This window comes from Cynocephalus volans, chromosome 3, assembly GCF_027409185.1.
Source record: "Cynocephalus volans isolate mCynVol1 chromosome 3, mCynVol1.pri, whole genome shotgun sequence".
Taxonomy (NCBI): Eukaryota; Metazoa; Chordata; class Mammalia; order Dermoptera; family Cynocephalidae; genus Cynocephalus; species Cynocephalus volans.
This window is the reverse complement of record NC_084462.1, coordinates 136,241,933-136,260,766: the sequence shown is the minus strand read 5'-3', so window position 1 is coordinate 136,260,766 and position 18,834 is coordinate 136,241,933. Positions and strand designations below refer to the sequence as shown.

The 18,834-nt window shown below is 31.3% G+C and overlaps 1 protein-coding gene across 3 annotated transcripts in view; it reads left to right on the top strand.

Moving 5' to 3' along the window:
- Positions 1 to 18,834, top strand: part of DDHD1 (DDHD domain containing 1) — an 81,042-nt gene that overhangs the window by 24,656 nt on the left and 37,552 nt on the right. For 2 of the 3 annotated variants that reach the window (XM_063090695.1, XM_063090694.1), the window contains exons 2-4: positions 2,737 to 2,907; positions 12,029 to 12,157; positions 13,250 to 13,397. In XM_063090695.1, the coding sequence (XP_062946765.1) occupies positions 2,737 to 2,907; positions 12,029 to 12,157; positions 13,250 to 13,397 (448 nt within the window). Of the gene's footprint in view, positions 1 to 2,736; positions 2,908 to 10,051; positions 10,154 to 12,028; positions 12,158 to 13,249; positions 13,398 to 18,834 lie in introns of all 3 variants that reach the window. The other variant, XM_063090693.1, reaches the window with a different exon arrangement.

The following is an 18,834-nucleotide window of genomic DNA, read 5'->3' as shown; positions in this document are numbered from 1 at the left end:
TAGTAATAGAAAAGAAACTGAAATTTATGTATAAAAAGGTCCCACCTTGGAAAGATTGATCCAAGCAATGCTGGTCTGGTCGTAATGTACTAAAACTATTAGATTTTAAAGTCCTGCTGAGGGAAAAAAGAGATCACACTACTACTAAAAGAAAATTAGGCTTATATAAGATTCCTTAAGAAAACATTCAAGACTGGCTGGTTAGCTCAGTTGGTTAGAGTGCAGCCTTATAACACCAAGGTCACAGGTTTGGATCCCCATACCAGCCAGCTGCCAAGAAAATAATAATGTTCAAAAAAAGGCTACAGTAGAGCACCATTTTAAAAAATTCAAATAAAGCGCTAGGTAGCCAACCTTTTCTTCAACTGTCTGATAAACTTTGAACATGCAACAATTTAGGAAATACTTAGAATACTGAGAATTAATATATTTAAATGTAGATCCAAGACTACAGTTGTGTGAACATGGGTATAATTGTTATGTGTTCTGACAAAGTAAAAGGAATAAAACTAAAAGAAAGTGGATGGAGGGAAAAATAGAATAAAATCATTCTCTATGGTATAGATAATAAGTGGAATTCAATAGGATACCATTTAGAAAGGACAGGCCAGATAGTAAAAGTAAGCAAATAAGGGTACTATAAAATACACACACATACACACACCCATTGCAAATCTTCCTAAGTACCAAAAGAAAGGATGAAAGAAAAAAAAAAAGCAAAAATACTGAAACTACCACATACAGAAAAAAGAATGTTTGAAATGAATAATAAACATGGTATTTATAAAAGAATACAGAGTTCAAACATATCAGTCATATCAGTAAACATAAATGGGCTTAAATAATAATAATAATAAACATAAATAGGTGAGTTAATAACCTATTATATGAAAATGATTTTCAGATGGCTTCATAAAGCAAAACCCAATTCTATGCTGTATATAAGAAATAATCTAAAACAATGATTCTCAAAGGGTTAGAAATAACACATGTGCAAAGATATCACAGTCAAATGGAAATTATAAGAAATCAGGGGTTGCAATCTTGATAGAGAAAGAAGAATCCAGGCAAAATTTATTTAAAATGACAGTACACTTATAATGTTAAAAGTCATAATTCACAATGTAACTTCAGTTATAATATTTTTTAGTATATGTGCCAAATAACACAATGTACATGTAAATATAGCAGAATTGCTATAGCAGAATACAGGGGAATGCAAGAAGCAATAAAAACACATAATAGGAATTTTTAAATACATCACAGTACAAGTCTGATATGACACAATGTTTCAAGGTCATCTAATACATTTCCTGATCCACGCCTGGAATTAGCCATTTCTTCAAAGATTCTTGGTTTCTTTTAATGGGAAGTGATATTTAGAGATGATAATCTTTATATTAGGAGTCCTCACTGATACTGGGTTAACTTTATTTCTAAGCCTTTTCTAATTCAGACATCTTTTGAGGAGAAAAGACATCATTAATTTAAGCTGACATTTCTAAATAAAATTTACAGTAACACGGGTTTTATTTCTTTATTATGTTTGTATCTCTTGTGCTAAAAATCTAGGTTTCTGGGAGGAGGGATAGGGAGTAATTGGGTAAGGAACACAAAAAGTAATTACAATTTGTAATGATGAACATGCTAATAATATTGATTTGATCATGACATACTGTACACAAATTCTGATAGTTAACTCTGTACTCTATAAATATGTATAAATAAAAATAATAAAATAATAAAAATCTAAGTTTCTAATGACCAACAAAATTAATACGTCTTAATCTACAGTTTCAAAGTAACAGTACCAATATTATAACTAACTATGATTATTGCAGAAGTTTTAAGATATGTTTGCAGATCTTTTTTGTTATTTTCTAATAACATAGATAGGTTATTTTCTATTACGTATGTACAAATTACTGTGTTTTAAATTTACCTGAAATAATTTCTCTTTATGTAGTTAAACCACCTGCTCCCTTCATAGTTAGATTCATTTGTTGCATTTTGATTTTTACTTTTAGGTTTTGTTATCTTAGTTTTATTTTACTTTTTTATTTAAAAAAATTTTTGAAGGATTCAACAGAGGTTAGCTGACAGTTGTGGTTTATTTTAAATAAATGAATAACTACTAAAAGTCCTAGGTTTTCTGGGAACAGTGTTTAATCAAAGAAATCTTAAGTTATTCAAGAAAATTTTTCTCAATTTTTTTTCTAAAATAGGTGACAGATTACTGTAATTAATAGTTTTATTTATTCCTGTATACTAACTGGGAGCCCATAACCTCCAAGGCAGCCCTAAAATGTGGAATGCACTACCGTCACATAACACTATTTCTAAATACTCCTTCTGGGATTTTATATCAATATTTCTAAGATATTGGAACTATCAACAGATCCTTGCATGGGATTTAATGCCTTAGCCTACTAATTTTGGTTACTCAGGACCTCAATTACCTTTCTAATGCTAAAGTGATTATGTGTAATATTTAATATAAGTAAAATTATATGCTGTAAAAAAATGATAAACTCTGGCTTGAAATTTAGATTTTAAATTTTAGATGATTGTACTAGATCATGAAAGTCTGAGTGCAACAGCAGTAGCAACATACAAGATTGTGGCTATATCTCTTTGTACCATATCTCTTTTTGGGAAGTTGTACCAAGATTGTACCATATCTCTTTTTGGGAAGTTGAATCCTAAAATGTGTAATTGTGTGATTTCTCTTTTCAGAGGCTGATAAAATACCAGTAATGCGTGGACAGTGGTTTATTGATGGTACTTGGCAGCCTCTAGAAGAAGAGGAAAGTAATTTAATTGAGCAAGAACATCTCAATCGTTTTAGGGGTCAGCAGATGCAGGAAACTTTTGATATTGTGTCAAAATCCATAGATGGAAAAGATGGTAAGACCAATTAATACATTTAATATATTCTGTAAACCAAGTAAATTGTTGGTGAAGTTTAGAGTAGTTCATAAGTTTGATATAGTAATTCAGGAAGGTTAGAATTTATAAAATTTGATTTTTTTAAACTTTTGATTATTATTCTAGAATTTAAAACTTAATGAATTTCTGAACTGTTTCAATTTTTATTTTACTCAGTATGTATATGTTCAATGGCATGACACTAACACAATTTATAATTAACGTACAAATTGTTATAAGGTACTTCCTGAATTCATTCTTCTTGGTAATGTTTTAGTTACCAAAAAATTTCTTGTCGTTATATCAAAGAGCAGTTTTGTTAATATTTTAATGCTGGGTTTTTTTTACATGAAACTTTAAAAAAGCACCTTAATTATCTTTGTTTATCTCTTAGCTGCCTCCCTGTTGATCACCATATCAATTTTTAATTTGAAACAGTCTCTTCCTTACATTTTTTTTCTTCTTTTTTTTTTTTTTTACTACAGAAGTTTTATTTACATAACTTCTTATGAAGTAGAGTTTGTACACAAGGTAGGGTGAAAATTAAAATTGCCTTTTCTCACATTTTCTTATTCAGCATTTGGATATGTTTGCAATAGTTAAAAATATTATGTAATAGCCAAGAGTGCCATGTTTTCATTATGTGTCTGAATCTTGAGTTAACTTCAAAATATGTGGTAAAGTTAAAAATACTTCTATTGTTCCATTTACTGCAGGCAGTGGGATCAACTATTCTGGTGAGTATAACTGTACAGGTAGATTAGAATTTGTCACTTTCTCTAAATTTTTTTTTCCCTGAAAGCATTTCTTCATCCATGCTTGCCTTTATTTGGGAGGTTTCTTGGCAAGCCCTACTGAATTTAGTGAATTAAAATACAAATTAAGTGATTTTTTTTTTTATTCCTTTCATAAAACATCTCTAAAGCAGATAAATTCAATATTGATAACATAATGCACAGAATGCAGCTTTGAAAAATGAATTATGTGGTTGGAAGTAATTATTTATAATAGTTAATGGCAAGACAATAAGCTTTAAATTCACTGATGATTTTTTTCTTATTATTGTTAGTAACATCCCACGTTTTTCTCTCTTCCATCCTTTGCTCTCTTACCTATCTGAACATATATATACACATACACATTTGTATATAGGGAAACTTTATAGCAGGGAAACTATATAGTTTCGTTTTATTCCAAATTAAAATATCTTTCATATCTAGTTGATTAAAAGTCTACATAACTGAGAGAAGTTGTGATTTCTGAATAAATTGGCAATTAAATCTAACAAATTTTTATAATAATAGTTGTCTATTATGTCCCAGATAATAGGAATTTAAATATGTTTAGGAATTTTAAATATATTATCTCATTTTCCTATTCTGTAGAGTCAAATATGTCTTTATTTCACTGTAAATTTCAAAATAAAGGTTCTTTACATATCAATATATAAAGAAAAGTTCAGTGTCAGAGCTGTAGCTATAGTAGCAGCTTGCTATAGAAACAATACTTTGTCCTAGTTATAGCAAAAATAGCACATTTTATGTATCTGTGATCTTATGTTAGCTACTGAAATATTTTATAACCTCTCATCTCTACTACCAGAATAATCTCAAAAGCTTTCTTCATAGTATTTGAAGGACAGACTTTTTATCATAAAATAGTTTCATTGCTATTGGAGAAGGCTGAGTTCTAGGGGTTTTTCCCTTCTATTAATTCTCCTTAGGTCTTATGCCTCAAAAATGGTAGTTTACCTTAACAAACACAGTTTAGCCATGCAAAATTCTTATTATTAATGCACGAAAAAAATCCAAGAGCTTGGGGGAGAAAAAAGATTATTATGAAAAATATAAGTTGATTGTTTCCTTTTCTCATACTGTGTTCAAAACATCTTTTCCATTTGCTGATTCATACTTTGGAGGTTAGTCATCAGGTCTAAACATTTCATCTCTAGATCCCACCTATTTGGAATCTTGTTTCTATTACAATAAAAATTAGAATTTCACATGTACTTTTTACTTCTACTCCCTTCCTTAATGTTAGCAGGACACTGCAGCTTTCTTCAGAGTGCCCAAATTTAAGTGTCTGATATGAGAACATGGTTTATTTGTGTGAATAGATTTTTTTTTAGTATGTCTTTGAGTATGTATGTGTGTCAATTCTAGAGTTTCGATTAAGGTTATTATAGTAATTTTGTTATCTTATACAATGAGTGGTAAAATGTTCATTAGTAATAGAAGAATGTTAAACTGTTAAAACACTTTTACATTGTAATCTTTCAAAAATTATTCCTTGAGGTTCATTAGAAGAAAAAATTGATTTTTTAAAATGTACTGCAGCACATAGATAAAGATTCAGCATGTTTTATTATTAGCAAAGATTATAAATTCAATTCAGTATATATACTGTTGTATAATTTTTAGTCATTTTATTTGTTATTAAGTATTAAACATACATTTATATGTTAAGATGTAACATTTGACTTTGAATAGTGTGGGAAATTTTGTTGTATCTTGGAAAATTGTAACTGGTCTTAAGGAAAGAACATTTGCTGTCCGGAAAGTCACTGTTTGGGGGAAAATACCTCAAACTTACCATATCTACAAAGATAAAATTATTATAACCTTTTGATTATTTTGCTTTTATTTCTAAACTTCTGAAATTGTATATTTCATAAATTTGAGGGAGCAATATGTCTTTTCCACCTAAATTTTCACACATATAGATGATAAAGCCTTAACTCTTCATATCATCAGGAGATTTTGAATGCTTCCATGTGTGGATAGTATTGTGCTAGGCACTTCTGTGAAAGAAATAGATACAGTTTCTACCCTCAAGAAGTTCTAAACCCACTAGAGAAGACAAAACCAACAAATGAGACCAGTTACAGAAGAATAAATACAATATAACATAGTAGACAGTGAATATTATATATTCTGAAAAGATACTTGAAGTAAAGAGAGGAGGTGATCACAGTGCAGCAGTTATTCAAATAAGGCTTTCTGAAAAAAATCCACTTAATTAAAAACATTTTAAAATACTATATTTAGGGACTTTTATTAAGTGCTCTAGGGAATTTCAAAGAAACTAAACTGAATTCTTGCCTTCAGGGATGTTAAAATAAAATATTTTTTTTTTCCTGACCTTGTCTGGTTAGTGTAGCTGTTGCCACAGATAGCTTGCATATATTTAATATTTTCCTCTTTGTTAATTTTCCTAATTTCAAAATGAGCATTGAATTAAAGAGGGTGATGAAAGTTTAGTATAACTCTTTTTAGCATGCAAATAAAGATAACCCTCAAAAATATCATCACTTTTTGTGATTTAGATACTTTAAACCAAATTTCGTTCTCTCTGAGAGTTAGAATGAAGATTGATTCTCTTCACACCCACCCCCTCGGCTAGGAAATGTTTATCTAGCAGCCTAACAAAGGAAAGTCTATTGTTTCACTTGAGATGAATCATACAAATAAAATCAAGCCTTCAAATAAGTAATTTGGTAGATACTTAAATCTAGTACTAGATTAGTGTTTCACTAATTTTACAATTTATTTTTCCCAGCACATGCAGTAACCAGTAGAAATGATTGAGCTAAATGGGTTAGTGCTGCACATCACTCTGGCGAAAAAAATGTATAACCTCAATTCAACAGTAAGGAAACATCAGACAAACTCAGATTAAGAGCCATTCTACAAAATAGCTGTCCAGTACTCTTCAAAAGTGTCAAGATCATGAAAGACAAGGAAAGATTGAGGAATTTGTCACAAATTAGAGGAGACTAAAGAGACATGATAACAAAATACAATGTGTGGTACCCTAGATTGGATTCTAAAACAGGAAAAGATATTAGTGGAAAAACTAAGAGATCTGAATAAAGTCTATATATTAGTTGATGGTATTGTACCAATATTAATTTCTTAGTTTTGATAATTATACTATAGTTACGCAAGGTGCTAACATTAGGGGAAGCTGGGTGAAGGATATATGGCAATTCCCTGTGCTATTTTTGCTAGTTTCTTTTAAGTCTAAGATTATTACAAAATAAAAAGTTTTTTTTTAAAATGCCAGTAGAGGAATTAGAATGAAATACTAAAAAATATTTAATTAACCCAAAAGAAACCAGGAAAAGAGGAAGAGAGAAACAAAAACAGGTGAGACAAAGAGAAAAATAAATGGAAAAATGGTAATCCTAAATTTACCCAAATCAATAACTACAGTAAATATAAGTGAACACTTCAATTAAAAGGCAGGGATTGACAGATTTGATAAAAACATTAAGACCTGACTACATGCTATGTACAAGAGTCACACTATCAATAAAGTCACAGGTTGAAAGTAAAAAACAGGGTTTTTACTGTTCAAGCTAATTTGGGGTGTTGTGGCAGCACAGATGTTGGTGGCTCTGTAAGGATTTACCCCCTTTAACAGCTCGGTGGATAAAGTGTTCCTGTTACTGGTGCTGGATAAGAATATCCTATACTATGAATATAGCATTTCAAAAGTCAGTAAAAAGCATGGGGCAGGGTGGAGGTGTATGCTGCTAACCTTTCTAACCAGATTTCCTTTTCTTCTCTCTTTGGTGACTAAGAAGATTCCCACCTTCTAGCTTTTAGTTATTATTTAATTTTTATAAATTTATTTCACTTAATTTCTTTGAGGTATAAGAAAGATTGCCAGGAGTTTTCTTGGTGGGATTTGAGATGTGCAAGACTGCTTTCTCGGGGTTGGAGTTTTCCTCGTTGCCAGGTTTTATAAAGGGAAAAGTTATTGAGTTTTTCTATTCTAGAGATTAGTATGTTGTCAGCAACATCCTTCGGTGATACTCAATTGCTTTCAGAATTATATAATGAAGACAATTTCTTTTTTCTTTTTCTTTTTTTTTTTTTTTTGGTTCTTTTTTTGCTTTGGGGGTTTTTTTTTTTTTTTCTTTTTTTCTTTTATTCATTTTATTTTGAAGAGAATTTCTTTAAGAGATTAATTAGTAAGGAAATTTATTGAAAGTAATTTTAGTATTGCAAATCTTTTTTGTTGCTGTGTAAGAGTTTATTAAGTAAAAGAACATTTTTATTAAATGTTATTGTATAATATAGTTGCATTTTCAGTTGTGTTTTTGAGCTTATGCATACTTTTCTAATAGTACATAAGAATTCCTAACTAAAACTTTATTTTTTAAAAAAATAAAAATTAAATAGAGCTTTCTAGCACTTGAATTTCACTTAATGGTGATCCCTGTTTGGATTGATAGTAAACAGTAAATCCTTTTTTTCCTCTACTGTACTTGTGGTTATATTCCTAATTCTATGCTTTGTGTTGAAAAAAAGTTAAGCTGTCTATGCTACAGGATGTGTAATAAATAAAGCAAATGACTTTCAAGTAAAAATAATTAAATTTGAAAGGAAGATAAAGAATCCTGTCTGTTTAATTTTGTGAAAATGTTTTAGATAAATATGTTTCTGTTTTGGGGGTGAAGAAACTTTTTTTCTCTATTCTGTATATTGGGGTGTTTGTCTTTTTTTTAATCCTTAAATTATACCATTCTTTTAGAAAGGAAAGCCTTCATTTTTGTATCCTGACTAGCTTTCTGAAAGTGTTTGCATCATTTTAAAATGTAGTCAGATGGTCCATATGTTTCCCATTAGTTCTCTTTTGGAATATGAAATTGGTTCATGTGAGTTTTACTGCTAGATTTACAAAATCTAGTTTTTGTTACTTTGAGTAGTAAAGTCTCAAGTCTATGTCAATTTGAACCACTTTGATATGTTAGCATCTTTTTCCTAATGAATTTTTTGTTTAAACTGTTCCTGATCTAAGAGGTGCATCTTCTCCTCAATAACTGACCAGAAGGCGCATGAAAGAAGAAACGTTTCAGTGAAGAAAATTGCTTCAATTTTCATTTTCCACCTCTCTGTGACATTGAAATGTTTTTATAATCCTGATGTAACAACCCAGCTTTCAGTCCTAGTCTATAGTTTTTATAGACATCTAATTACATGTAGGTATAGTTATGAAGAGCCTTGAAAACACAAATCTTTACATATATTTCTGCTGTATATGCTACAGATTTGTTGTATTTCTAGTATTATTCAACAGGAATTAAGTATTTTTGTATTTCAGCAGTATTTAACCTTTAAATGTCACATTAGTGTAGAGGGGAGTGAGAATGAAAATCAAGTATATTAGTGCATAAATTTGAACTAAACCATAAGGTTTTGTGATTTATTAATTGAACTGGTAGAAACTGATTCGTAAGGTTTAATTTCAAGTGGTCTTTTAAATAGTTGCTTACTTAAAATATAAAGAAATGTATTGAAATATAACTAGCAAAATTTGACAGGGAAAATGTTGACTTTAAGGTTATCTACTGATTTGCCAAATATTAAGTCTATGCCTGGCTTTACTTTGTGTTGTCTTTTTCATGCTTACAAGATGTCACAGCATACATTTTTACTAATGACGTTTTTTTCATTATTTTATCACTAATAAATCTTTTCAAAAAGGACAGTTAAAAGTAAAGCTTCCAATTTGATTTTTGTTTTTTAGTAAAAGTTGCATTTTTAAAAGCCTTTTAACAACTTCAACAGAGTTGTGAAAAAATATTTTGTTTCTGAGGGAAGATTCTATCATACTTCAGTAATGGAAAGCATCGAGTGGAATGTATACTGTGGTATCTTAGGAAAGCTGCATTAGATATTTGAAATGTTACTTATTGCATTCTCAATTTGTATATCAGCTATCGGCTCTGTCAGAGTCACAAATTTGGTGAGAGTAAATAACCTTAGCATTGCAAAGATGGAGTTTATAAATCTCTTAAGCATTCAAAAGGGCCATGTTCTGTTTTTTTATTCTGTCTATGCAAAGACATTAAATGTGGTAATCACATAGTTTACTTTAACTAATAAACTTAAATATCATTTGCCTTTTTTCTTTCAGTAAAAGTAGAGTATGTATTTGATAAACATTAATGTTTTACTTTGCTGATTTTTAATTAGAAGTTATACAAATAAAGCATTTAGAATAATGTTTGTCAAATGCAACTCATTTTTTAAAGTAAATACAACAACAAAAAGGCAAACTGGCAAACCTCATTTAAAATTTACTTTGAAGCTGAGTGTTTTTGCTTTCTTAGTTGTCCACCACCTCCCTCCCTTCTCCCTCCCTTCTCTGTTCAAATGGAGAGGATATAAGGAGAGTACAGATGCCGCAGGTCTTAAGCGCAAGCGTTCCCAAGGTACAGTAACTGTAGTCTGTTTCTCCGTGTAGTTACGTTCCCGGCTTATACAATTCAGTTGTGCTTAAAGCTTATTAGTGTTTAAAGTCCGTTGTGCTATTTTGCTTAGTTTTACCTTGATATATGTGTGTATAAACATTTGTAAACTGTATAGTTCAGTAACGGCATGTTTGCCAATATTAAGATAATGTGTGGACGACTTAAAGAGGAACAAATTTTACCATCTTAGCATAATTCTTTAAATATCTCGATCTCGTAGTTTCAGTGTTTTAAGCATATGTTGCTCAAAACTATTTTAACAAAAATGTGGCTTAAAAACATTAGATCAAAAGGCTTAAAATAGTGACTTGGACCAGATATAGAATTAGAAAAGTAAATTGTGAAACCCTTGTAAATGATTTTTTTTTAAATTTATGACAAGTTCTTTTATTTAAAAAGCGGACCTTGTACATTGTTTTCTTTGGAACTGAAGATATTATTAAAGTTTATTATATTAATTGAATCTTCGTCTTAAGTAATGCCCGTCTCCGTGTTAGTAATGTATCCTGGCAGGTAAGTAAAATGTAAACTGATTTTTCATAAATTTTTGAAATTGGATTTGTGACATAACTAAGAAGTACATTTTCTTGTAGTGTACTGTGCATTTTAGTAGGGAATAGATTTTCATAAAAATTTCTTGTGATCTTGGATCTTGACCAGAGCTATATCTTTGTATTTGGCTTGAGGCTATGTTCAACCCATTTTTAAATCAGAAGAGTTAGACTCTGCCAGTAACTAGCTTTGTGGCAAGTCACTTAATCTCTTTATGCCTCTGTATCTTTATACATAAAATAGGGAATAATATTTTGCCTTAAAAGGATATTAAGAAAATAGGCATAGTGATGTGAAGGTGACTGGTTTTCTGAAGACGGGCATGTGAATTTTTCTTACCTGTATACCAGAGATATAGAGGAAAGGTTTAAGGCCTTAAGAATTATCAAATAATGAATTGGGGGATATATTATGTCATTTTTCTCAATTCATTGCTTCCGCAAACATTACTGAATTTGTGATGTGTGCCAGGAACTTTGCTAGAGCACTGAATTTGGTGCTAGGGAAACAAAAATGATCAAGACACAGTTCCTGCTTCACAGAGTTTATGAATTCCTGGAGTTCATAGGTTTGGATTTTTTTCTTTAATAGATCTCATTTTCATTGAGCATACCCCCAGTTACAGAAATGCAGTATGTATACTGATGTGAACATTATGGCAGAAAACATTTCTTTAATTTTTTGTTATTAAAACATCTTTCAACTTTAGATTTCTGCTATGATGCAATATCCAGTGCTATCCTCTCCAAAACTATCTTATATTCTAATAGATTATTCTCTTCCCAGTTTAAAGATAGATTTTTTTTTTTCCCTCCGAGCCTTGTTTTGTCCTTTGCTGAGTGAAATTTTTACAGATCTTTTGATATTTTTAGTAATCAACAGAAGAAATGGAACTAAAATTTCTGTGTCAAAGCTGTTTAGGACTTTCAAATAGGTATACATCCCTTAGACCTAAGGAACAGTCACATCACCTGGGAAAGTAGTTCTTTAATAATCAAAACGCATCTTAACTATGCATTAGAGGTTATAATTATGTTAGTTAAGCCAGTTACTCCATGCTGTTTTAGCCAGTTGCCATTCCCTGTAGCATGGTTAATTATTTATTAAAAGAAGGCCCATCTATTACTTGCTTCACATATATTTTTTAATGAGATAGTTTTTGATTGTAATGAGTTACATAACTGAATTGTTAGATATTGATTCAGTTATCTGCCTATTACAGTTTTTCACACAAATGAAGTTTGTTTTAGAGACCTTCATATTAGTTTTTCCTTTTTGCAACAGCTATTCATAGCTTCAAGTTGAGTCGAAACCATGTGGACTGGCACAGTGTGGATGAAGTATATCTTTACAGTGACGCAACAACATCTAAAATTGCAAGAACAGTTACTCAAAAACTGGGATTTTCTAAAGGTGATTGTTGAATATTACTATAGTTTGTCAAAATTTGGGGAATCTGGCTTTTTCTCTTTTTTTTTTTTTTACAAAATAGACTGTTCAGATTCTGGTTTTAGTATATTTTAAATATGTATTAAATTCAGTGACCCTGTTAAATGAAACTTTTATCAAGTTGATTGAGTTGACATGTATTCATCAATGAATAATTATATATTTAGAAGGATTTGATGAAAAGGTTAAAAATTACCTTTTATACTTCTAAAACCACAAAAGCAGTCAAACCTGAGGCAGTGAAAGTAAAATGTGGCAATTGAAATATAGTATTAAAGAAGGTGATGACTGAAGATTTTTCATTGGATTTAGTGATATGAAGGTCATTGGTGACTTAGATGGATTGATGGGGCAGAAGGCAGACTGGCATGGGTTGAAGCTTAAGTAGAGACAGTGAGAAAAGACAACTCTTTAAAGGAGTTTGATTAATAGAAAGAAAAAAGTGGTTCTTGGGGAAGATGTGAGAGCGTTATCTAAAAATAAATGTTTAAAAAAATTTTGTCTGATAAAATTTAACTGTCTCAGTTTTTAATTTTAATTTTTTTTATAACAGTTGTGCTTGAATATCTTTTTATATGTCTATTAATCGGTTGTATTTATTTTGTGAATTACTGTGTCTTATCTGTAGCCCATTTTGCTATTGGAATGATTGTCTTTTTACTTTTTAATTAGTAAATTCTCTCTTTGTTATACTTAGTTAATTAGCTTATTGTGTGTCATATTTTGCCTAACTTTCCCAGTATTCCATTCATCTTTTATATTTGCTTCCTGTTATTTTTTTATATACGAGTTTTAAATTATTATGTATTCAGTTTTTCCTTCCTTCCTTTTTCTTTTTCCTTATGTTTTTTAGCTTTGGTGTTACACCCAGTTCACGCTCCATCAGAGCCGATCAGTAAACATCATCTTATAAATTTTATTTCCTCTATCCCCACTGAAATGTTTTCTTAATATTCCTTTTACTTCCTTAAACATTTTAAACATTTTTCCTTAAATATTATGAAAATGCTATTTCTCAGCACAAGTAGTAAACTTAGAATTATAATTTTTCTGCAGCATCAAGTAGTGGGACCAGACTTCATAGAGGTTATGTAGAAGAAGCCACATTAGAAGATAAGCCATCACAAACTACCCATATTGTATTTGTTGTGCATGGCATTGGGCAGAAAATGGACCAAGGAAGAATTATCAAAAATACTGCCATGTAAGTTCTTTGATAAATACATCCTACATCTAGTCTAGAATCTAAACTTTGTCCAGAGCATAAGAGATATTAACAGAGTTTCATCATTCCACTGCATGTTTGTCCAATGCCAAATATTCTGATATCTTTTAAGTTATAGATCAAGTTTTGGGACCAAATTTTGAGTAATTATCTAGATGATGATGATGTTTGATTTTTTCTCCCCACAGTATGGAGAAGAGAAGGATTAAGAAAGCCTATTTTTATCCTAATATATTAAGCTAATTTACAATTATCTAAGATTGAAAACAAGAAAAAGATCTAGTTTTAAGTTTTCATCTCATTCTTCGAACTTCAGAAACTGAAACTACTGCAAAATTGAACAACTCTGAAAAGGCTAAGAATTGTTTAAACTGCCAGGTAGCAGCTTAACCTGTCCAATTAATTGCTACCAGAAGAAAGTAAACTCTAAATTTTACACAGAAAACAGTGGATACTTTACCAACACACCAGGCAGGTTACTTATCTAATTAATTTACATATACTCAGCTTTATTCTAAAAACTCTTTAAGATGTTATTGGAGTCTGTGTGTGTATTTGTGTGTTTCAAAAATGTTAAGGACTATGTTAAAAGGGAATATTAGGGTTTAGGATTCCAACACAAATTTGGTTCTTAGCTAGCAGGCAGTATAAAGGAAAGTCTGATCAGTTACAGATTTAGGATGTAATGAGAATAAATTAGTTTGCTGTTGAGAAGCTCAGTTTATCTGATTGGTACCACGATTGATGTCTTCATCAACATCTCCATAATAATAGAATGTTGAGTTTTGTTTCACTTTTTACTGTAACATCTCTTAATGCCAGCTGATGGATTAAAGTAGAAGTACAGTTCAACTTAAAAAAAAAAATCTTTGATACTGCCAGGCCACCCTAATCCTATTCAATATCCATAGCTCAAATTACAGGAATCTCTTCCCTTTGATTCCAGTTTTATTTTATGATGAGTTGTACATTTCTTCCCGTGAATCTTCTGCTTGGATGTATGGGAACCTGAGAACTAGGTTTACTGGCATATTCTTTCTGGAGCCATTAATAAATGAGATGGTATCACTTTGATTTCTTTGGGTATAGGTGAAGGAGAAAGACATAAGCCAAAAGGAAGATTTAGTAACTCATAAAACTGAGGAGTCTAGGAGTTTAGTCTATTGCCAAACATGTCATCAGAATACAGAATCCAGTTTCTATCTGCTCTACCATCCTTCATTTTGGAACTATTCTTGGACATCTCCTTTAGTTCTAGATGTGCTCTATATCATCTTGTGTTCTAATTCCAGAAGAAAAAATAAGTCATTTTTTCCAGAAGTCCCAGCTAGTGTATGCATTTCAGTGACTGATGGTGCTGCATCCAACTTCCTGAATCCATACATGTGACTGTGCAGGGTCTGGGTGACCCAGCTTGTCAGTTCCCACCCTAAAATCATGGAGAAGTTGAGTTCATCATAACCATAGGGAGAGGTAGAGCCACAAATAAGAATCAAGAGCTATTACTGCAAGTAGGATGAGTGAATCCAAGGTGGCTCAAACAGTCAAGTATATATATAGTGCATATGTGATAGATATCACACATATATCTTCTTAAAACCAATTAGTTCGTCAGTTGATTTTCTAATTGAGAAGTATTATGAAGACCTATTTTTTCAAACTATTTAATCATCCTTAATTGGACATTAATTCTCAAATGCTATTAATCTCTTCCTTACCTTTTAAAAATATGAACTAAATATTCATTGCCTAGCAGGAGAAAATGGAAGTTGAATAAGCTTATAACAGGATTGAAGTCATGATTTTTATGCATGGCATTATAGCAGCACAGTGATAGGTCATAGTCTGAGCTATAGTATAATATTTTTAAATTATTCCTTTTTCTCATTTCCTTCATCCCCTTTGGTTTCAGTGTTTCTCATGTAGTCAAGACCTATATATTTAAGAAATAGGTTTTACCATTTTTACTAAGGCAAATTTGGGGATGTAGCCACAATATACCCATTTTTTTTCCTCTCTTTCCGCCACTACTCCTCCCCGCTATCTTCGTTTGTTTTTTCTTTCCTTTCTTCTTTTTCTTTCCTTTTTAAAAAGTGTCATTCCAGTAACTACTCCAAGTGATTCAATAAGCTTACCTGTTTGCCTAATGAGTATGTGAACATTTGAGAATTATGATGGTGATCCTGTGGAGTAGAGGATTGTGAAAGTTTACTTTAGAAGAAAACTGCATTTTAAGCAAATATAGGGCTTCTGAGTTTATATCTCAAAATCAGGGTTTCTCAGCCTCATCGATATTGACATTTTGACCAGACAATTTTTTGTTGTTTGGGCTGACCTGTACATTGTAAGATGTTTGATGATGTCTCTGGCCTCTTCTCACTAGATGCTCTTAGTTGTGACAACCAAAAATGTCTCTAGACATTGCCTAGTGTCCCCTGGAGTACAAAATTGCCCATGCTTGGGAACCACTAGTCTAAATGAACCTTTTTTTTTTTTTTTTTTGGTAAATTCAGAGAGGAACACATATACCACTTCCTAATTATTAATCATATAATAAGACATAAAAACTACACAACCATAAAAACGAATAAGTGGGCAGAAAATATTAGATATCTTAAAATACGTTCTTTCTGGCATATACTCATATTTATTAGAACCGAACATTTGAAAAGATAGCAAGGAAGCTTAAAAAATGTTTCTGTGACCGTTATTTGAATGTCTGCTGTGAAAAAGGAACTTCTAGACTGTGGGAAATAAAGAGATTCCACCTTTAAGTCTGAAGTTTTGATTATCATCTATATTGTCAGTGATGAGAAGGGAAGCAGAGTTTTATTTTGGCAGCCTAGAATCTATTTAGATTTTTTTTAATGGCAAATTTGGGGATATGCAATCAGTAAAATATAACTATGTTATTAATAATGCTGTTTTACATGTACTGAAAATAGAGAAAGATCGACTTTTTAACAAGTAGCATTGGAATAACTAGATAGGCATATAAAAAAAAATTGGGACTATTCCTCACACTAGAATAAATTTAAGTTGGATCACATTTAAATGTTAGAAACCATATAATTACTAGGGATTTTTAAAAGGGGGTGGTGAGAGTTTGAATTCTTCTGCAACTTGGGAATAGAGAAAAGTATCTTGACTACTACTTGATCTAGAAGCAATAAGGAAAAAACCGATATTATATCAACCCAAAAATAAATCATGGCAAAAAAACAAGACAAACTGAGAGAAAACGTTTGCAACTTATATCACAGATGAAGTATCTCTAATATATAAATGTATTCTAAAATTTTTTTTAAAAAAAGAGTTCAGCCATCTTACAGAAAAATGGGCTAAAAATATTAATACCCAATTCCCGGAAAAGGAAATGCAAATGGCTCTTAACTGTATGAAAACATGCTCAAGCTTCCTCATAAAATGTGAAATTACATTAAGATGTCACTTCTTGATGGTCAAAAATCTGGAATTTGACAACATACTTTATTGGCCAGGCTGTAGGTAATCGATGTTCTCATACTGCTGGTGGAATGCAGTGAAGAAGAGAGAATGTGGCAGTATCTGTCAAAATTACATATGTCTTTATCCTTTAAATCCAGCAAGCCTGCTTCTAGGACTGTATTCCAAAAATATAAGCAAACAATGCAAATGGAAGCATGCCCAAGGCTATTCATGGCAGCATTACTTGAAACAGGAAACTACCCAAATGTTCACTAATAAGAGACTGGTTGATAAACTACAGGTATTACCTGTATGATGGAGTACTATGTAGTTGTAAAACAGAATGAGGAAGATCTCTATGTATCTATTATTATGGTTATTTGAAAAGATTCACAAAATTCAGAAACCTTTAGTTAGACTGACCAAAAAAAAAAAAAAAAGACTCCAATTATACTAAAGTCAAGAATAAAAGAGGAGACATTACTGGCAACCTTACAGAAATAAAAAGGATTATAAGGAATAATTCTAAGGATTCCTTATAATTCTAAAGGATTATAAGGAATAATATGGCACATAATTCTGTGCCAGCAAATTAGATAACCTACATGAAATGGACAAATTCCTAGGAAGACACAAACTTCCAAAACTGTTTTGGCTCCCCACAGCTACCACCTACAGCTGTGATGACCTTGGGTCAGAAAATCCAACTCCAAAGACTTAGAACTCTGCCTGCCCTAGGGACAGTCACTGCACTGTGGGGCATCTATAAAATAAAATGCCCGAGTCCTTCCCCCAAACCTCCACCCCCCCAAAAAAAAAAACTGATTAGGTAATCAGTTTCCCAGAAAGACACAGACTACCAAACTGATTCAGTATTGAGTAACAAGAAATAGAAAATTTGAATAGACCTGTAACAAGTAAAGCATTTGAATTAGTAATCAAAAAACTTCCACCAAAACAAAAAAGCCCAGGACCAGACAGCTTCACTGGTGAATTCTACCAAACATTAAAAGAAGAAAATTAGCACCAGTTCTTCACAATCTCTGAAAAATAGAAGAGGGAAGATTTCCCAGTGCATTCTATGAGGCCGGTTTTATGCTAATGCCAGAAACAGATGAAGGTGTTAAAACTAGACCAATGTCCCTTACAAATAAAAATGACAAAAATCCTCAACAAAATATAAGCTAACTGAATGCAGCAACATATAAAAAGGGTTATACAACCATGATTAAGTGGGATATACCCCAGGAATACAAGGATGGTTCAACATTTTAAGTAATCAATCAGGACAATACACCACATTATTAGAATGAAGCAGAAAAAAACACATCATGTGGTTTTGATAGAAAAGAGGCATTTGACAAAATCTAACACCCTTTCATAATAAAAACACTCAGGAAACTAGAAACAGAAGATAACTTTCTCAACCTGATAAAGGGCATCTATAAAAAGCCCAAAGCTAAAATTATACTTTAATGGTAAAAGACTGAAATCTTTCCCCAAAGATCAGGAACAAAACAAGGATGTCCCCTCTCACCACTTCTATTCAGCTTTGTACTATATGTTTTAGCCAGGGCAATTAAACAAGGAAAAGAAATAAAAGCCACCCAGATTAGAAAGGAAGAAATAAAACCATCTCTATTTGCAGATGACATGATCTTATGTAAAGAAAATTCTAAGGAATATACACAGAGAACATGAGGGCTAATAAATGAACTCAGTAAAGCTGCAGGATACAAGGTTAATATACAAAAATCAATTGTATTTATGTACTAGCAATGAACAATTTGAAAATGAAATTAAGCAATTCCATTTACTGTAACATCAAAAAGAATAAAATACTTATGAATAAACTTAACAAAAGAAGTGTGAGGTTTGTACATTGGAAACTACAGTTGCTCCACTGAAAGAAATTAAAGACCTAAATAAGTGGAAAAGACATCCCATGTTTGTGGATTGGAAAACTTAA